The sequence below is a fragment of the Equus quagga genome, chromosome 3 (genome assembly GCF_021613505.1).
Source record: "Equus quagga isolate Etosha38 chromosome 3, UCLA_HA_Equagga_1.0, whole genome shotgun sequence".
Taxonomy (NCBI): Eukaryota; Metazoa; Chordata; class Mammalia; order Perissodactyla; family Equidae; genus Equus; species Equus quagga.
This window is the reverse complement of record NC_060269.1, coordinates 68,510,665-68,526,987: the sequence shown is the minus strand read 5'-3', so window position 1 is coordinate 68,526,987 and position 16,323 is coordinate 68,510,665. Positions and strand designations below refer to the sequence as shown.

The 16,323-nt window shown below is 45.2% G+C and overlaps 1 protein-coding gene across 2 annotated transcripts in view; it reads right to left on the bottom strand.

Annotated features, from left to right (window-relative positions):
• LOC124237505 (tumor necrosis factor receptor superfamily member 10A-like) overlaps positions 1 to 15,694 on the bottom strand; it is a 50,273-nt gene extending 34,579 nt beyond the window's left edge. For both annotated transcript variants that reach the window (XM_046657210.1, XM_046657212.1), the window contains exons 1-2: positions 15,438 to 15,694; positions 3,173 to 3,260 (exon numbers count right to left, since the gene is read on the bottom strand). In XM_046657210.1, the coding sequence (XP_046513166.1) occupies positions 3,173 to 3,260; positions 15,438 to 15,614 (265 nt within the window). In that variant the 5' untranslated portion in view covers positions 15,615 to 15,694. The remainder of the gene's footprint in view (positions 1 to 3,172; positions 3,261 to 15,437) is intronic.
• Positions 15,695 to 16,323: the final 629 nt, after the last annotated feature.

The window sequence follows — 16,323 nt, the reverse complement described above, 5'->3', positions numbered from 1 at the left end:
GATGTGGAGAGATGGGAACCCTTGTACACTGCTGGTGGGAGTGCAAACTCGTGCAGCCACTATGGAAAGCAGTATGGAGATTCCTCAGAAAATTAAGAATAGATCTACCATATGATCCAGCTATCCCACTGCTGGGTATTTATCCAAAGAACTTGAAAATGCAAAGGCATAAAGATACTTGCACCCCTATGTTCATTGCAGCATTATACACAATAGCCAAGACTTGGAAGCAACCTAGGTGCCCATCAAAGGACGAATGGATAAAGAAGACGTGGTATTTATACACAATGGAATACTACTCAGCCATAAGAAAGGATGAAATCCGGGCATTTGTAACACCATGGATGGACCTTGAGGGTATTATGCTGAGTGAAATAAGTCAGAGGGAGAAAGTCAAATACCATATGATCTCACTCATAAGTAGAAGATAAAAACAATGAGAAACAAACACATAGCAACGCAGAATGGATTGGTGGTTACCATGGGGGATGGGGGGGGAGGGCAAAAGGGGTGATTAGGCTCACATGTGAGGGGATGGACTATAATTAGTTTTTGGTGGTGAACATGATGTAATCTACACAGAATTCGAAATATATTATGATGTACATCCGAAAGCTATATAATGTTATAATCCAATTTTACTACAATTAAAAATAAATTAAATTAAAAAAAAAAGACTGCCACCCAGCCACTTTGAGCTCCTCATGCCTCTGAGTTAACAAGCAAAGAAGAAGTTACTGTGCTGACTGGGGCGAGTGACCCTGCTTACCAAGGAGAAGCTGGAGGAGTACTACACAGTGGAGGTAAGGAAGATCATGTCTGGAATACAGGAGATCCCTCAGGGTGTTTCTTGTATTGCTGTGCCTGTGATTAAAGTCAATGGAAATCGATAACAACTCAATTCAGGCAGGCCTCCTAATGACTCAGACCCTTCAAGAATGAAGGTTTGGGTCACCCTATCACACATAGAGTCATGATTAGCTGAGGTGCTTGCTGAGGGCAGGGGAAATGGAATGGGTAGTGGAGGAAGGGAGTTATAAATACCAGCTATGACTGTGTGGCCAGTTACAGAAACAAGGACTGTGACTGTTATGAACATTTCATCTTTACTATGTTTGGCATATTTTTTGTATGCCTACATGTTAAGCAAATATCTTTGTTTTCTTCCCTCTCTTATCCTATTATCATATAACACAAGACGTATTGACTTTGTATCACAGTATTTAAGTATTGTTAACTTACATCACAGTATTTAAGTTAGCGGACATCAAGGCCAAGAGTAAACATCACCCAAGGACACTGGGTCCTCTTCTGGGGAAAGGGTTAGTGTGTTCTCAGATGTGTGCAGCAGTTTATCACATTAGACAGAACGATGAGCTTCTTACTGTCTTTATTTGGAGATCAAGTATGGTCGAAAAGATTTGAAAATCTAAAATTCTGTACTTGTCAGGGTTCTTGAGAAAGAGAACCAGTAGAGAGAGAGAAAGAGTGTATATAGAAAGAGATTTTTATTTTAACGAATTGGTTCACACAATTGTGGAGGTGAGCAAATTCAAACTCTGTGGAGTCAGCCAGGAGGGAAGAGTTGCAGGCTGAGTCTGAAGGCAGTCAGCTGGCAGAACTCCCTTTTCCTCCAGGGAAGTCAGTCTTTTTCTATGCAGACCTTCAGATGATGAGATGGGGCCCATTCACATTAAGGAGGCTAATAAGCTTCACTCAAAGTCTACTGATTTAAATGTTAATCTCACCCAAAAAAAATACTTTCACAGAAACATACAGAAAACTGACCAACTATCTGGGTACCACGACCTAACCAAGCTGACAGGTGAAATCAACCATCACAAGTCCACGCCTTGTCAGCTTGGCGCCCATACACATCGCCGTAAGTTCTATGTTAATGGGCACACTATGTACAAAGTTGTGATCTACAACAATACGGAGTAGCAGAGATGGAGATGCATAGGGGAACAGTGTTGGGATTCCACTGAAATTAGGTCAGGATTATAAAAACTAGGTTTCTATCAGCTTAAGATGCTAACTGGAATCTCCAAAGTAACCACTAAGCGAAGTAAAAAATACACAGAAAAGGAAAGAAGAAAGGAATCCAAATGGTATTGCAGAAAGTTAACTAAACAGAAAAAAAGGCAGTAATGGAGGAATTGAGGAGCAAAACACATAGACAGAAAGAAAGCAAGTACCTAAAGGTCAGAAGGAAGTCTCACCTTATCAGTAATCCTGTTAACTATAAATAGCTTAAACTCTCCAGTTAAAAGGCAGACATTGCAGAACAGGGAGAAATGACAAAAAAACATAATCCTTCTATACGCTGTCAATGAGCCTCCAGATTTATTTTTATCAATATTGAAAGACATTCTAAAAAATCTACTTACACAAACCTTACTTAATAATGAATTATCATGATGGTAGTTGATATCAATGATAACAATGTGATTATGTAACAATGGTGCTGGGGCAACTAAGAAGACTACTGGAAAATAAAGTGTCTTTCTTACTCTCTTCATACAAGAAAATACCATCTGAGCGAATCAGTGACTTAATTATAAAATAGGAAACCGAGGGGTGTACTTCAGTCATGCCTGAAAGGCCCTCCACCTGGCCCATTCTCGCCCCCTTTCAGTCCAAGAGTGTGCGCTTGAAACGCAAATCCGATCCCAGCAGTCCTCTGCCTGTAACGTTTCCAAGATGTCCCTCGCTCACAAAATGAATCCTGTGCTCCCTGTGTGGTCTGCCCCAGCTGTCCCTCTCACCTCTTCACCCTCCACTCACCCCAGCTGCCCCCTAGCTTCGCTCAAACAAGCCCCGCCCAGGGGCGACAGTTTCCTATTGGTCTCCTGGGGGTCCTCTCAGGAGCACCTACCTGGCTCTCTGCTCTGGGAGGCCTCACCAGCCCCGCCTCTGTCCCACCCATCACTCAGTTATCCTCACGGTTCCTAGCACGCCTCTCTGACTGTCACGTTCGTCCTCTGGGGACCATCCCAGAAGGTGGGCTCCAAGGGCAGGGGCCTCTTGCCCTCCACTGGCACGGTGCCTGGCACACAGAGGACATCCAGTAAACCCCTGGGGAATGAAGACCCAGGAAGTGCAGGAATAGAAGACTGAAGGGCATGGAGGCAGGCTGGGTAAAGCGTTAGAGATCAGTCTTGGAAAGTACCTGCTGGACACTTGGTGGACATCTGTGGGGCCGCTAACTGCTGGTGAACTCTCTCCTGCCGGATGATCACGGCTGAGGCAGCTGGGCCCTGTGGGGACAAAGCAGAGACGGGCATGAGCGGCTTCCAGACCCTCACCCTCCCAGGATCTGTTTCACATTCTCTTCACTCCACCTCCCATACTAAACAGAACTTCCACCTTTCTTCCAGCTCTAAACTCCCAAATATTCTTTTGTACCTATGTTTGTCCTTTCATGATTCGGGACTAGCCAAGTAACATACACTTGAAAAACTCTTCTTTATCCTTTTCTCATTATAAAAGAAAACATGTTTATTCCAGAAAATATGAGCAAGTTAAGTTTTTATAAGAATACAAAAACCACATGTGGTTTCTCAAAAACCACATGTGTATTCTCAACTAGAAATAGCATCCACTAATATTTTGTCTTACTTAGTTCCACTATATCACCATATGTGTAAGGACTCACTCTCCCTCTCCCGCTTACACACACACACATAAAATTTACAAATGAGAGTCATACAATATGCAAGCTTTGAAAAAAATCAGGATGCAGAATCAAACATTAAATAATGAATTTCTGGTTTAAAAAGGTACCGCAGACATCTACACCAATGGAACAGAAGAGACGGCCCAGAAATAAACTGTTGCATATACGTTCAAATGATTTTTGACAAAGGGTACCAAAACCACTTCCCCAGTGGGAAAGGAAAATCTTTTCAACAAACAATCCTGGGAAAACTGAATATCTATATGCAAAAAAAAATAAATAAACTTGGACCCTTATTTCATATAATATACAAAAGCTAACCTTAAATGTGTCAAAGATCTAAACATAAGAATGAAAACTATAAAACTCTTAGAAGAGAACATAGGGGTAGTTCTTCACGACTGTGGGTTTGACAAGGATTTTTTGGATATGACACCAAAAGCACAGGTAACATAAGAAAAAAATAGACAAATTGGGCTATATCAAAATTTTAAAACTCCTATACATCAAAGAAAAGAATCAACAGAGTGAAAGGGCAACCCACAGAATGGGAAAAATATTTGCAAATCATATACCTGATCAGGGGTTAATATCCAGAATATATAAAGAACTCCTGTGCACAAGAATAAGCAACCTGATTTAAAAATGGGCAAAATGGGGGGCCAGCTCCGTGGCCGAGGGGTAAGTTCGCGCACTCTGCTGCAGCGGCCCAGGGTTCGGATCCTGGGCACGGACATGGCACCACTCATCAGGCCATGTTGAGGCGGCATCCCACATGCCACAACTAGAAGAACCCACAACTAAAATATACAACCATGCAGTACTGGGGGGATTTGGGGAGAAAAGAAAAAATAAAAAAGATTGGCAACAGTTGTTAGCTCAGGTGCCAATCTTTAAAAAAAAGAAAAATGGGTAAAAGATTTGACTAGACATTTTTCCAAAGAAGATATACAAATGACCAATGAGCACATGCAAAGATGCTCAACATCCCTAATCATTAGGGAAATGCAAATCAAAACCACAATGAGATACCACTGCACACCCATTAGGATGGCCACTATTTAAAAAAAAAGGCAAGGAAGAAACTGAGAAAATACAAGTGTTGGCAAAGACGTGGATAAATTGGAAAACTTGTGCACCATTGGTGGGAATGTAAAATGATGCAGCCCCTATGGAAAAAGTTTCCACAAAATTTGAGGGTTTCTCAAAAAATTAAAAATAGAATTACTATATGATTTAGCAATTCCATCTCTGGGTACATATCCAAAAGAATTAAAAGCAGGGTCTCAAAGGGAGATACGCAAATGCACATTCATGCAGCATTATTCACAATAGTCAAAAGGTGGAAGCAACTCAAATGTCCATCGATAGGTGAATGGTGAACAAAATATGGTATTTATACAACAGAATACCATTCAGCCTCAAAAAAGGACGGAAATTCTCACCATGTCACAACATAGATGAACTTTCAAGACATTATGCACAGTGAAGTCAGTCAGTCATAAAAAGACAAACACATAGGATTCCACTTATATGAAGTACGTAGAGTAGTCAAATTCATAGAAATAGGAAGTAGAATGTTCCTTGCCAGGGACTGGGGGGAGACAGAAATAAAGTGTTATTGTTTGATGAGTAAAGGTTTCAGTTTGAAAAGAAAAAGAAAGTTCTGTGGGTGGATGGTGGTGGTGGTTGCACAGCAATGTGAATGTACTTAACGCCACTGAACGCCATACCTAAAGACTTAAATGGCAAATTTCATGTCATGCACATTTTACTACAAATTTAAAATTTTTTAAAAAGTGTTTACTGTAATCCCTACAGCAATTGCATATAAATATTGTATATATTATAGATAAAAAGCCAATACACAATTAAAATGAAGTTCTAAAATATACTCAATTAACATTGAGTTAAGAAGGAACAGAGAAGAAATGGAGTGCACAAACAAAAGAAATCATAAAATTGCAGAACCATTTCAACCATAAATTACATTACCTGTAAATCCATGAAACACTTCAACTCAATGGTAGAAACGGTTAGAATGGATGAAAAGACAAAACTCAACTGCATAGTATTAAAAATGCAATTTAAAAGCAAGACACAGATACACTGCAAGCAAAGGGATGGAAAAAGATATACCACGCAGACAGTTAGAAAACTCTGTGACCATCTTCCTATCAGACAAAGGTAATTTAAGACAAATGATAACACCACAGATAAAGAGGGGCCTTTTGTAGTGTTAAAAGGGTTAATTCACCAGAGTCATGATAATCATAAATGTGTATGTGCCCAACAACAAAGCTTCAAAACACATGAAGCAAAAATTGAAAGACCTAAAAGGAAATTATAAGACCCTTCCCTCAGCAACTGATAGAACAATTAGACAAAAACATCAGTAAAGTCATCAAAGATTTGAGCACTGTCAACCACCTCGACTTAATGGACATTCACAGAGCAGACATGCAACGTCTACTGAAGACTCATTCTCTTCTGTGAACACGTACGTTCACCAAGATAGACCACATTCCGGGCTGTAAAACAAGTTCAAATACATTTAAAAGGAGTGAAATCATATCACGTATGTTCTCTGATCTCAATAATAATAAACTGGAAATCAATAATGACACCCAGAAAGACTTCCAATGCAATTAAAACCACATCAAAATACCACCTCACACTCATTAGGATGGTTACTATCAAAAAAGAAAGAAAAAAAGGAGAGAAAGAAAAGTGTTGGTGAGGATGTGGAGAAATTAGAAGCCTTGTGCACTGCTGATGGCAATGTAAAACGATGCAGCTGCTATGGAAAACACTCTGGTGATTTCTCAAAAAATTAAAAATAGGATTACCATATGATTCAGCAATTCCACTTCTGGGTATATAAACAAAAGAAGTGAAAGCATGCACTCAAAGATATTTGTACACCCATGTTCACAGCAGCATTATTCACAACAGGCAAAGGTGGAAGTGACTGAAGTGTCTTCTGATGAATGAATGGATAAACAAAATGTAGTATATCCATACAATGGAATATTATTCACCTTAAAAAAGAAGGAAATTTTGACACATGCTACAAGATGGATGAGCCTGGAGGACATTATGCTAAGTGAAATATGCCAATCAAAAAAGACAAATACTATAGGACCTGGAGTAGTCAAATTCAAAGAGAGGGAAAGTAGAATGTAGGTTGCTAGGCTGTGGGTGGAGGGGAGAAGCGGAAGTTGTTTAATGGGTATAGAGTTTCAGTTTTGCAAAATGAAAATAGTTCTGGAAATGTGCTGCACAACAAAGTGAATGTAGTCAGCACTACTGAAGTGTACAGCGAAAAATGGTTGATGGTAAATTTTATTTAATGTATATTTAAAATTTAAAAATTAAAAGAAATTAAAAAAAATTTTTTAATCTAAATTTGAATTAAAAAAACTTTTTAAAGGTACCTGACAAGCTGTCCCTAATAGAACCTGTCAGTGTCCCACCAAATACCAAAGTCACAGAAAGGGGACAATACAGTGATTTGTGTCATGATCTCTGAGCTACAATTAACCAACAAGAATGGGAGAAACGTGAATGGGGTCTGAGCATTAGGTAATCGTAATGTACTGATGTTAATGTTTTGATCTGAAGGTTGTATTGCGGTTAAGAGGGAGAATGTTCTCGTTTGTAGGGAGTACACACTAAAGTGTTCAGGAACGACGTTCATGTTAGCATCTAGTTTTCAAATCGTTCAGAAAAAAGTTTTTGCAACTTTTCTGTAATTTTGAGAGTACTTTAAAATAAAGTTAAATTCAGAAAGTAAGACAGAAAAAAACATGTTTTTGAGCTCAGTTCAACCGACTGTGTCCACACAAGGTAAAATGCAGCCGTCTTCCAACGGCTGGTCAAGCACCTGGTGACAGCTCAGCTCATGTGTCCCCAAAGCCCTCCCTTTCCCGGGCTGGGCCTCCTGAGTCCAAGCAACGTCAAGGCGCCTTTCACAAGGCTCTTCCCTTCTGTGTTTACTGGCTCTCTCACTGATTCTTTCCCTGAACATTTTATTACAAAAATTTTTACACACTCAGTAGAATTTACAGACATGCACAATGAACACTCACAAACAGTGAAATGCATATTTCTTAAGTGTGCCATTCAACGAGTTTACCAACTCACACGCGTGTGTAACCCAAATCCTTTATCTAGATCACAGAACACAGCATCGCCACAGGACACTCCCTCATGTGCTTCCTTCCAATTCATCTTTGGTAATCTGAATCCGCAACTCCATCTCAAAAGGCGGTTATTTCTCCATGGAATGAGTCTTCAGTAGATGTTGCATGTCTGCATGTCTGCTCTACGAATGTCAATTAAGCCAAGGCGGTTGACAGCGTTCAGCTCTCTCATGACTTTACTGAGCTGTATTCATCTAATTGTTCTGGCAGTTGCTGAGAAAGTTGTGCTGTGGTCTCCATTTAGTCCTGTAGAGTTTTGCTGCATGTATTTTGAAGTTCTATTATTAGGCACATACAGATTGATGATTATTACACCCTACTGGTGAATTAACCCTTTAACACTTCAAAAGGTCTCTCCTTATCTCTGGCAATATTCTTCGTCCTAAATCAACTTCATCTGCTGTGAAGATAGCCACAGAGTTTCCTTAGGCTTACTCTTTGGATGTTATATCTTTTCCCCATCCCTTTACTTGTGTCTTGCTTTTAAACTGCATCTCTTATTGACAGTATATAGTTGAGTCTTGCTTTTTCATTCATTCTAACCATTTCTACTTTTGAATTATTCTGATGTGGAGTTAATATAATTACTGATAAGGCTGAAATAGATCGACAGTGTTACCATTTGTTTTCTGTTTGTCCAGTCTATTGTTTTCCCTGTTGCTCCTTCTCTGCAGAGTTTAATATTAACGAAATATTTTTTAGAATTCCATTTTAGTTGTGTGTCGGCTTTTTGTCTACACACGCTTACTTATTTCTTTAGCAGTTCCTACAGGGATTACATTACATACTTATAACTGTCTACAGTTTATTTAAGTTTTTACAGATAGATTTATAGACTAAAACAAACTGCACACATTAAGGAATAAAATTTGATGTATGAATTCATCTGTGAAAATTTCACCACAGTCAAGGTAATAACCAGGTCACCATCCCAATAGTTCCCTTTTGCCCCTTGGCAATCCTTCCTCCTGCCCTAACCCTTCTGGCCCCAGGCAACTACTCACCTGCTTTCTGACACTAGAGATTAGTTTGCATTTTCTAGAATTTCATATAAATGGAATCAGACAGTATGTACTCTTTTCTGTCTGGCTTCTTCACTCAAGATAATTATCTGGAAGTTCATCCATGTCCTCATGTGCATTAATACCCCATTTCCTTCCAATACTGAGTTGTCTTGCTGAATTAATAGTGTAATATTAATATAGAATGTTGGAGACTTGCAACATTATAAGTCCATTCCTCACTGGCCTAATTCTTATTGTTATAGTTGTCCTAGGAATTATGTGGATATACTTTATAAACCCTAGAAACAGTGTTATAATTTCGATAGTGTATAATTTCAGAAAACTAAGGGGAAATAACAATTCTTTACATTCGGCCACATTTTTGTATTTCTGATGATTCTTCTTCTTCCTGAAGATCCATGTCTCCATTTGATTTCATCTGTCTTCCTCCTGAGATCTCCATTTAGCATTTTGTGTGGTACAGGTCTGCTGGCTATAAAGTATCAACACTATTTCCAATATGACATTCTTATTCCTAATTCTAAAACCCTTTTCTCCCCATTTAGTCTTTGATTTTGTTAATGACCTGTGCCAGCTCTCAGGTTAGGAAACTAGAATCCACCTTGAATACTCTTCCCTCCCCTTACCAACCCATCGCATCACCTGCCCCTGCCCCGTGTTATCATGATCACCTGCCTCATACCCACATCTGCTGCCACTTTGCTCTTTCAGGCTGACAGAACCTAACCACTCAACCTAACCACTAGGACACGTGTCAAATGCTCAGGCCATGTCTGAGTCGTGGAAATTAATAAAAGGAACCGTTAACTAAATTAGAGTCGGGAAGGCCTGTAGGGGGAGCTCTCACGCCCTATCATACCTTGTCAATGACTCCAAACAGGAAGAGACTTGAAGTAAAACCACCACATTGTTACTGAAGGAAGATCTCTCTCCAAACCTGGCAACAGCGCAGCCAATGAGAAGTGCCGCAGCCGGGCCAACCAGAAATGCTGCGGCCCAGCCGAGAAGCTCTTCACACCCTGAACTGCGACTTTCCCTCAATGGACTTGGGTTTAGAACAACCCCTACCTATTCTCCCTTTTTCCATGAAAGCAAGCTCCTCTCCTTTGTTTTCTGAATTTGCCTATGGTTCGCCATAGCAGGCACATTCTCAATGCAATTCTTTTGGCTAGTCCTGAATAAACTCCTTTTGAGGGTCAAATAATAGGCAATTGACTTTTAAGTCGCCAGAGTTCACACTTTTAAACCACTATGCCCTGGGCAAACACCCATAAAAGTGCCGATTTGATCAGGTCCACCCAGTGAAAACCTGACCCCAGGCTCCAGGAGCCTATGGACCTGGGGAATTCCTCTGCATTACTTTTAGCTACCTCTCTGCTCACCTGCCTGTCATATTTCCCACCACTCACATTAAATACACTCTAGAAAGGATGAGGAAATCCTATCAGCTTTAGTCCAGGCATCTTAGAACCCAAGTCACCCTCTCACTCAGGGAAGGCATGGCTGGAGCCTGGGGAGCAACCCTGTGCAAGGGCCTGAGGAGCATCAGGGACAAAACGAGCCCCTTCCTTTCCTTAAGGCAGCTCCCGGTCACAGGGAGCCAAGGCAGAGACACAGGTAACCCCAAGGTCAACAAAGGTGGAAAGAGCTGGAGGGGCTGCTCAGGCAGAGGTGACAAATGCCATGGGTGGCAGGGACACTGGTGGACATAGAGGGAAGTGTCTGCATGGACAGGATTGCAGAGAAGAAAGGAGTCAAAGGAACAGGGTGGCGGGAGAGGACAAAACCAAGTCGGGTGGGGGAGACGCTTTCTAGGGCGTGGTCACCTCTGCTTGAGGGACCAAGGGCGCAGCTAGGGATGCGAGGCTGTGTCAGTCCACGGGGGGGGGTGTGTGTATGTCTGTGTGTGCATGTGTGAGAGAGAGAGAGAGAGTGAGTCAGAGAGGGACTAGAGAGAGTGCAGGGCTTGAGCAGCATGGTCAAAGGAGAGAGGGAAACTGCAAGCCAGGATGCGGTGTGTTCTCCCTCCATCAATGAGTCACTAGTTGGGGGCGCTCCTTCCCTTGCTCCTCCCCACAAATGACGCAAGAGTTAGAGTCCATAGCCAAGTTTGATCCTCAAACTCAGGACTGTTTCCTCATCAAAAATTAACTCAAGCAATTTCCCCTGTCTTCCCTAGGTTAACACACCCCGAAAGCTGGCCTGTTTACCTTACACTATCAGATCTGTCCTCAGCGTCTTCCTAGGCCTGAGATCTGCTTCTGAGGTTTATGGGTTGTTATTTTTTAACTGCAGTAAGAAATTAAATTGAAAGTCAAGTCACCTGGCTTCTAGTCAGGGCCAGGCACTAAACAGTGGCATGATCCTGGGACAGTCACTTTCCTTCCTCTCTAAACCTCATGCTACCATTTTTGAAATGACAGGCCACACTAAATGACCTCTCAGGGCCCGTCCAGCAGTGACCCTGGGCCGGTCGACTCCAGGCCTCACAGACGAGCACCAAATGCTCACCTGGGTCAGCGGTGGACCCAGTGACCCAACCCTTGGTGTCACTGCCCCTGGGGCTGCTCACCCACCTGCCCGCCCCTCCACCAAAGAGCTGGGTGACCGCCAGCAAGTCGCCGAATTAACCTGTGTCTCACACTGCTCATCAGAGAACAAAGATAATCACAGCTCCTACATAGTGGGGTTGTGAGAATGAAATGAGTTAATAAGTCTATAAAGTACGGGGACAGAGCTGGGCAAATGGTAAGTGTTGTATTTAAGCACAAGCTGTGTTAGTATAATCATTACCCTCAATGCCGATTTAATCAACACCAATCCTCCAACCAGCGATACCACAACCCGAGGCCTCGCCTCTGTCAGAGCAAATTTGTGGAGGAGGCACTTCACAGGCCCTCTGGAAGGCAGGGCGAGGTCTCACGCCTCCCTCAGGCTACCTTCTTTATTATTTAGGTCCCTCGTCCCATCTCCTCCACCACACTGCAGCTCCCAGGCGCAGGATGAACACGGTCATTTGTTCCCTCCCCGAGGGCCCCTAGGTTCCCAATCCTTGGGGGGTGAATAACAGCGTCCTCCCCTAGGACACAAAGGAGGTGAGTCCAGAGACTGACAGCCTCAGCGTCCTGCCCAAGGAGAGTTTCCAGGCTGCAGCCCAGGGAGGGGAGCAACAGGAGCCCCGGGGCCTCTGTTGAGGAGATCCAGATAGGAGCTCCCAGAGGCCAAAGGCGGGGCAGAGAGCTGGAGAAGGAGAAGCTGCTCAGAGAGGGCCCTGGAGACGCGCAGAGGGGCCCATCCAGCATCTGGGTGAGTGCTGATCTGTGCACGCAGGAGAGGGACCTGCCCGGCTGAGAAGAGGCCCCGAAATCAGCAGGCTGGACAAGGACCGGGGTTCACCGGGGCTGGGAACTGTCCACGTGCCCATCCACCAGAGGGGACAGACCGCGTAAGAGAGGTGCTGTCTGGTTATCAGAAGTTTACCGTTAACTAACCCTTAAGAGGCAACTAAACTCCAATGACCTAATAGTGAAATTCCAGTTTAATGCTGAGATTGGCCCTATATCTTGCTTTTAAAAGTGGTCATTCCTGTTTCGCCGTCTTCCTCTCAGCTCCTCTCTACAGACTTGAGTCCCAGCCCGGACAAGTTTCCTCTTTGAGCTGCAGTCTCTCATCTGTAAACTGTAATTACCTCCACTCCCCCAAAGGACCGAGGTGGTCGTCTGAAGCGTTGGCACCCTGGGGTGTTAGGGTCAAGGCGAGCCTCCCTCCCTTCCCCACTTGTCATGCACACATGAACAGGAATGGCAGGAAGTACTGTTCCCAGGCCAAAACGTAGCTGCTATTATAAAGGAGCTCAGGCCAAAATGCCAGAGACCATCCTACTGAATCTCGTTTCCTCCACGTTAAAGACACGTGAAAACCATGCCCAGCTCCCGGGCTTCTCGGGGAAACTACACAGGATAACGGATGCTCAGGGCAGGTCCGAAGCTGCCCAACAGCAGCACATGCTCAGTGCCTGTCACTGCCCCGCTCCCCGACCCCACCCTGGAAGGCGGAGCCCCCTTCTCTTCCATCCCTGGCTAAGGGAAAGTGGCCCAAGAACAGGGACGGAGGCCTTCTGAGCAGGGCCTGGGGCCACCAGCCACTGCAGCCACACAGATTGATAGGCTTCCCGCTCGCCCCTCAAAGTGCACCTGTGCAAGGCCCTCAGCAGAGGGACAACAGAATCATCTGGACACACCAGGCCTGTGGCCCTGCAATGCCGTCACTGTCATCCCTTGATGTTTGGGTTCCTCTGCATTCCTCCATGACCCCCTCCCGCCCCCCCCCCCCCCCCCCCCCGTGTCCTTCAGAAGCTCCTGCCTCCACCTCAGGGAGCTGACAGCAAGGTGCCAATCAAGCAGGTGGCAGCCACTGCTGGGCTGCACACCATGTGCCCTGTGACCCTCCCAGCACCACAGTGACCGACCCCACCCTGAGGATGTGATTTGTCCTCCCACAGGCGCCCGCACGGCTCTCAGTGGTTTACAAAGGGCCTTGCAGACTTTCATCTCCTCCCCATTTCACACTTGGGGAAGCAGGGGCCACACCAGGGTCCCAAAGCTGGAAAGGAGCAGAGCAGGCCCGCTGTCTCCAGCTCCAACATCAGGACTCACAAGCCTGAGTGAGCTTCCGAGCCGCTGAGCCTCACAGTTCCTACTCTGATAGGAGTAGGTGGAAGCCTGCGCGGAAGACCTGGAACGGAAATGCGGCCGTGCCAGCACTGCAGACAAGGACCGGGGCCAGGAAGGAGCTCAGCACTGGGCCCCGTGACGTCCCCCTTCAACAGCCTGAGGACACGGGCCCCATTACGTTACAGGCAGGGCTGGGGCAGCAACTGGCCCCAGGTGACACAGTTCAAGGGCAGAACTGGGATTCCAGTCCCCCTGCCACCCTCCCCTGCTGCCTAATCTGGGTCTCCTGGTCATCCGCCCCCAATCTCGGAAAGCTCATGGAGCCTTGAAATCTCTCAGAGCACCGAGGAATCAAAACCACGACTCTGTGGCCCACCGCTTTCTACCTCTTGACGAGCAAAGAATTACAGCCGAGTGCAGCAAGGGTGTAAGGAGCCAGGAGCACTTGTGGACTCGGTGGGAGTGTAAATGGTGCAGCCTGCTTTCGGAGGACAGTTGGTCAATATCTGAACAAAAGCATAAAAGAATCTAACCGACTGACACAGCAATTCCACTTCTAAGGGGCCACCCAACAGTGCACATGGATATATGGCACACACAAGGGTGTGCACCACAGTGCTGCTGGAATTAGCCAAGACAAACGGGATATAATCTAAAAAGATATTCACAGGAGACAAGAGAAATAAACTAGCTCACCTAATGTCTGCTTTATCCATACAATATTAATTCTGTTGCTAAAAGAATAAGATAAATATGCATGTACTGACATAAAACATATAATGGAATTTGTTATTAGCTCCGGATTTAACAAAAGGGATCATGACTGTAAATGCATAAAAAAAGGGCAAGAGTTGAGACGGGTTGAGAAGAGGAGTTTGGGATGTCAGAGGCTTAGGTCTCATGTTGCCCAGAGCATGAAATTCAGATTTTTGACCTCCTCCACACAGGTATCCCTACATTCACCCAGAGACACCCGGCCTGACTAAAGAAGCCGTTCATGACGCAGCGTTAAACATAACTTTGTTAAAAATAAATTCCGTAATTTGTGATTATAAATATGATTGCTTCTCTGAATTTTAAATTTGTTAAATGAAAATATTTAAAATTTCATGATATCGGTAATGTCGATTTGGCATTTAATTTTTCTTTTTAAACATATAAGGAACCTGAGAAGCGTGACGACCCAGAGTTTCATCAGCCGTGCCCGGAATACACGCGGCCTCCCGCGCGCCCGTTCGGGATGCGCACTGCTAGTTCGCGTTTGGGAAGCTACACACCCCTTCTTCCTCGCGGAGTGAGGGCGGCTCCTATCGAGCCTTTTCTGCGCCGCTTTTCCGTGTGCCGGAAAGTGACTAGAAGAAAGCCGGGAAAGCGCGCCCCGCGGACATCCGGGCTCAGAACTGAAACGTGGGGCAGGCAGCAGAGTGAGACTTCGCGGGCTACTGTTTAACCGACTTGAGATAACTACGTTTTAGAATTTAAATCTGAGTGAAAAAAGTAAAAAGAAAGAAAGAAAAGAAAGCCAATATCTCTATCGCTCCCTGCGCTTGCTCGGGAGTTTCCAACTTGACCCTGGTCCTTCCACTATTCTGGAATTCACCCCTGGGACCGCCCGCCGTGGCCAGCCCGGCCAAGGACCCGCAGGCGGAGCGCGGGCTCTTCGCCCTCTCGGTCCAGGTCGGCGCCGCAGGGCCGGGGACCCCGCTCTTCTCCGGACTCTGCCCACTGTTCGATCTGCCTGGACATGTCCCGGCCGCTGGTGACCCGGCCAGGCACCTGGCCGCGTCCCCTCCCCCTGCTCCCTTCCGGCCACCAGGCGAGCCTTCCCGAGCCAGGAACCCCGGCGGCGACTCACCAGCAGCAGGGTACCCAAGACGAAGATAAGGGTCCTGGGGCCCGGCGCCGGCCTGGGACCTGGCGCGCACCCTGCCGGGGCGCCCGAGGCGGCCAGGGCGCTGGGTCCCCGCTGCCCCGCAGGGTTAGGGAGCGCTCCGAGTTCCGGGCGCCGCTGGGTGACACCCGGCAGAGTCATCAGGAATTAATCCGTGTGTTCCCGGAGCGCTGTAGGACGCGGCGCGTTCAGCAGCTCCGCTGGGGAACCGTGGAGGCGGCTTTGGTACCTTTGCCTTTTACCAGTGGGAGGGGCGAATCGGAGCCAGTAAGCAAGCCCGCCCGCAGGTTGGCAAGACTCGTGACTACAGTGACGTGACTGCAGTGGCATGTAGTTACGTCCAAGCTCTGGTTCCTCGATGGAGGGCGGAGCCACATCGAAAGAGTTTAAAACTAGGGAGTTTGTTAGACATTTCTAACACCTTATTGTTGATTACGTTATGACAGAGTGAAGTCTTGGCTTCCTGGTCTGACATTTAAGACCCTGCTATTGGCTGACCTGTACCAGCCTTTCCATCCATTTCTTTCACTCTCCTTGTACATGAAGACCTCCTCCCTGACCTCCAGTCACCCTGGTAGCTATTGTTTGTCATTCTAAGGAAATCGCTTTTTATCATATTCCTTGTGTCCCAGGCCTCACTCTTTTTTTTTTCTTTTTGACACTTATCTTTCCGAAGAAAAAGCCCGAGGCTCACAATGCACTGGCAAGCAATTGTCAGACTGTTGACAATAAGGAAAAGAAACAGGATGAGTGTCTAAAGGCAGCGATCCATCCAAGCTTAAAGTACTAAAAGGAAGGAGCTGACCGCAAAAGAGTCATTGCACACATTGTCTTGTCCTCAGTGGCATTT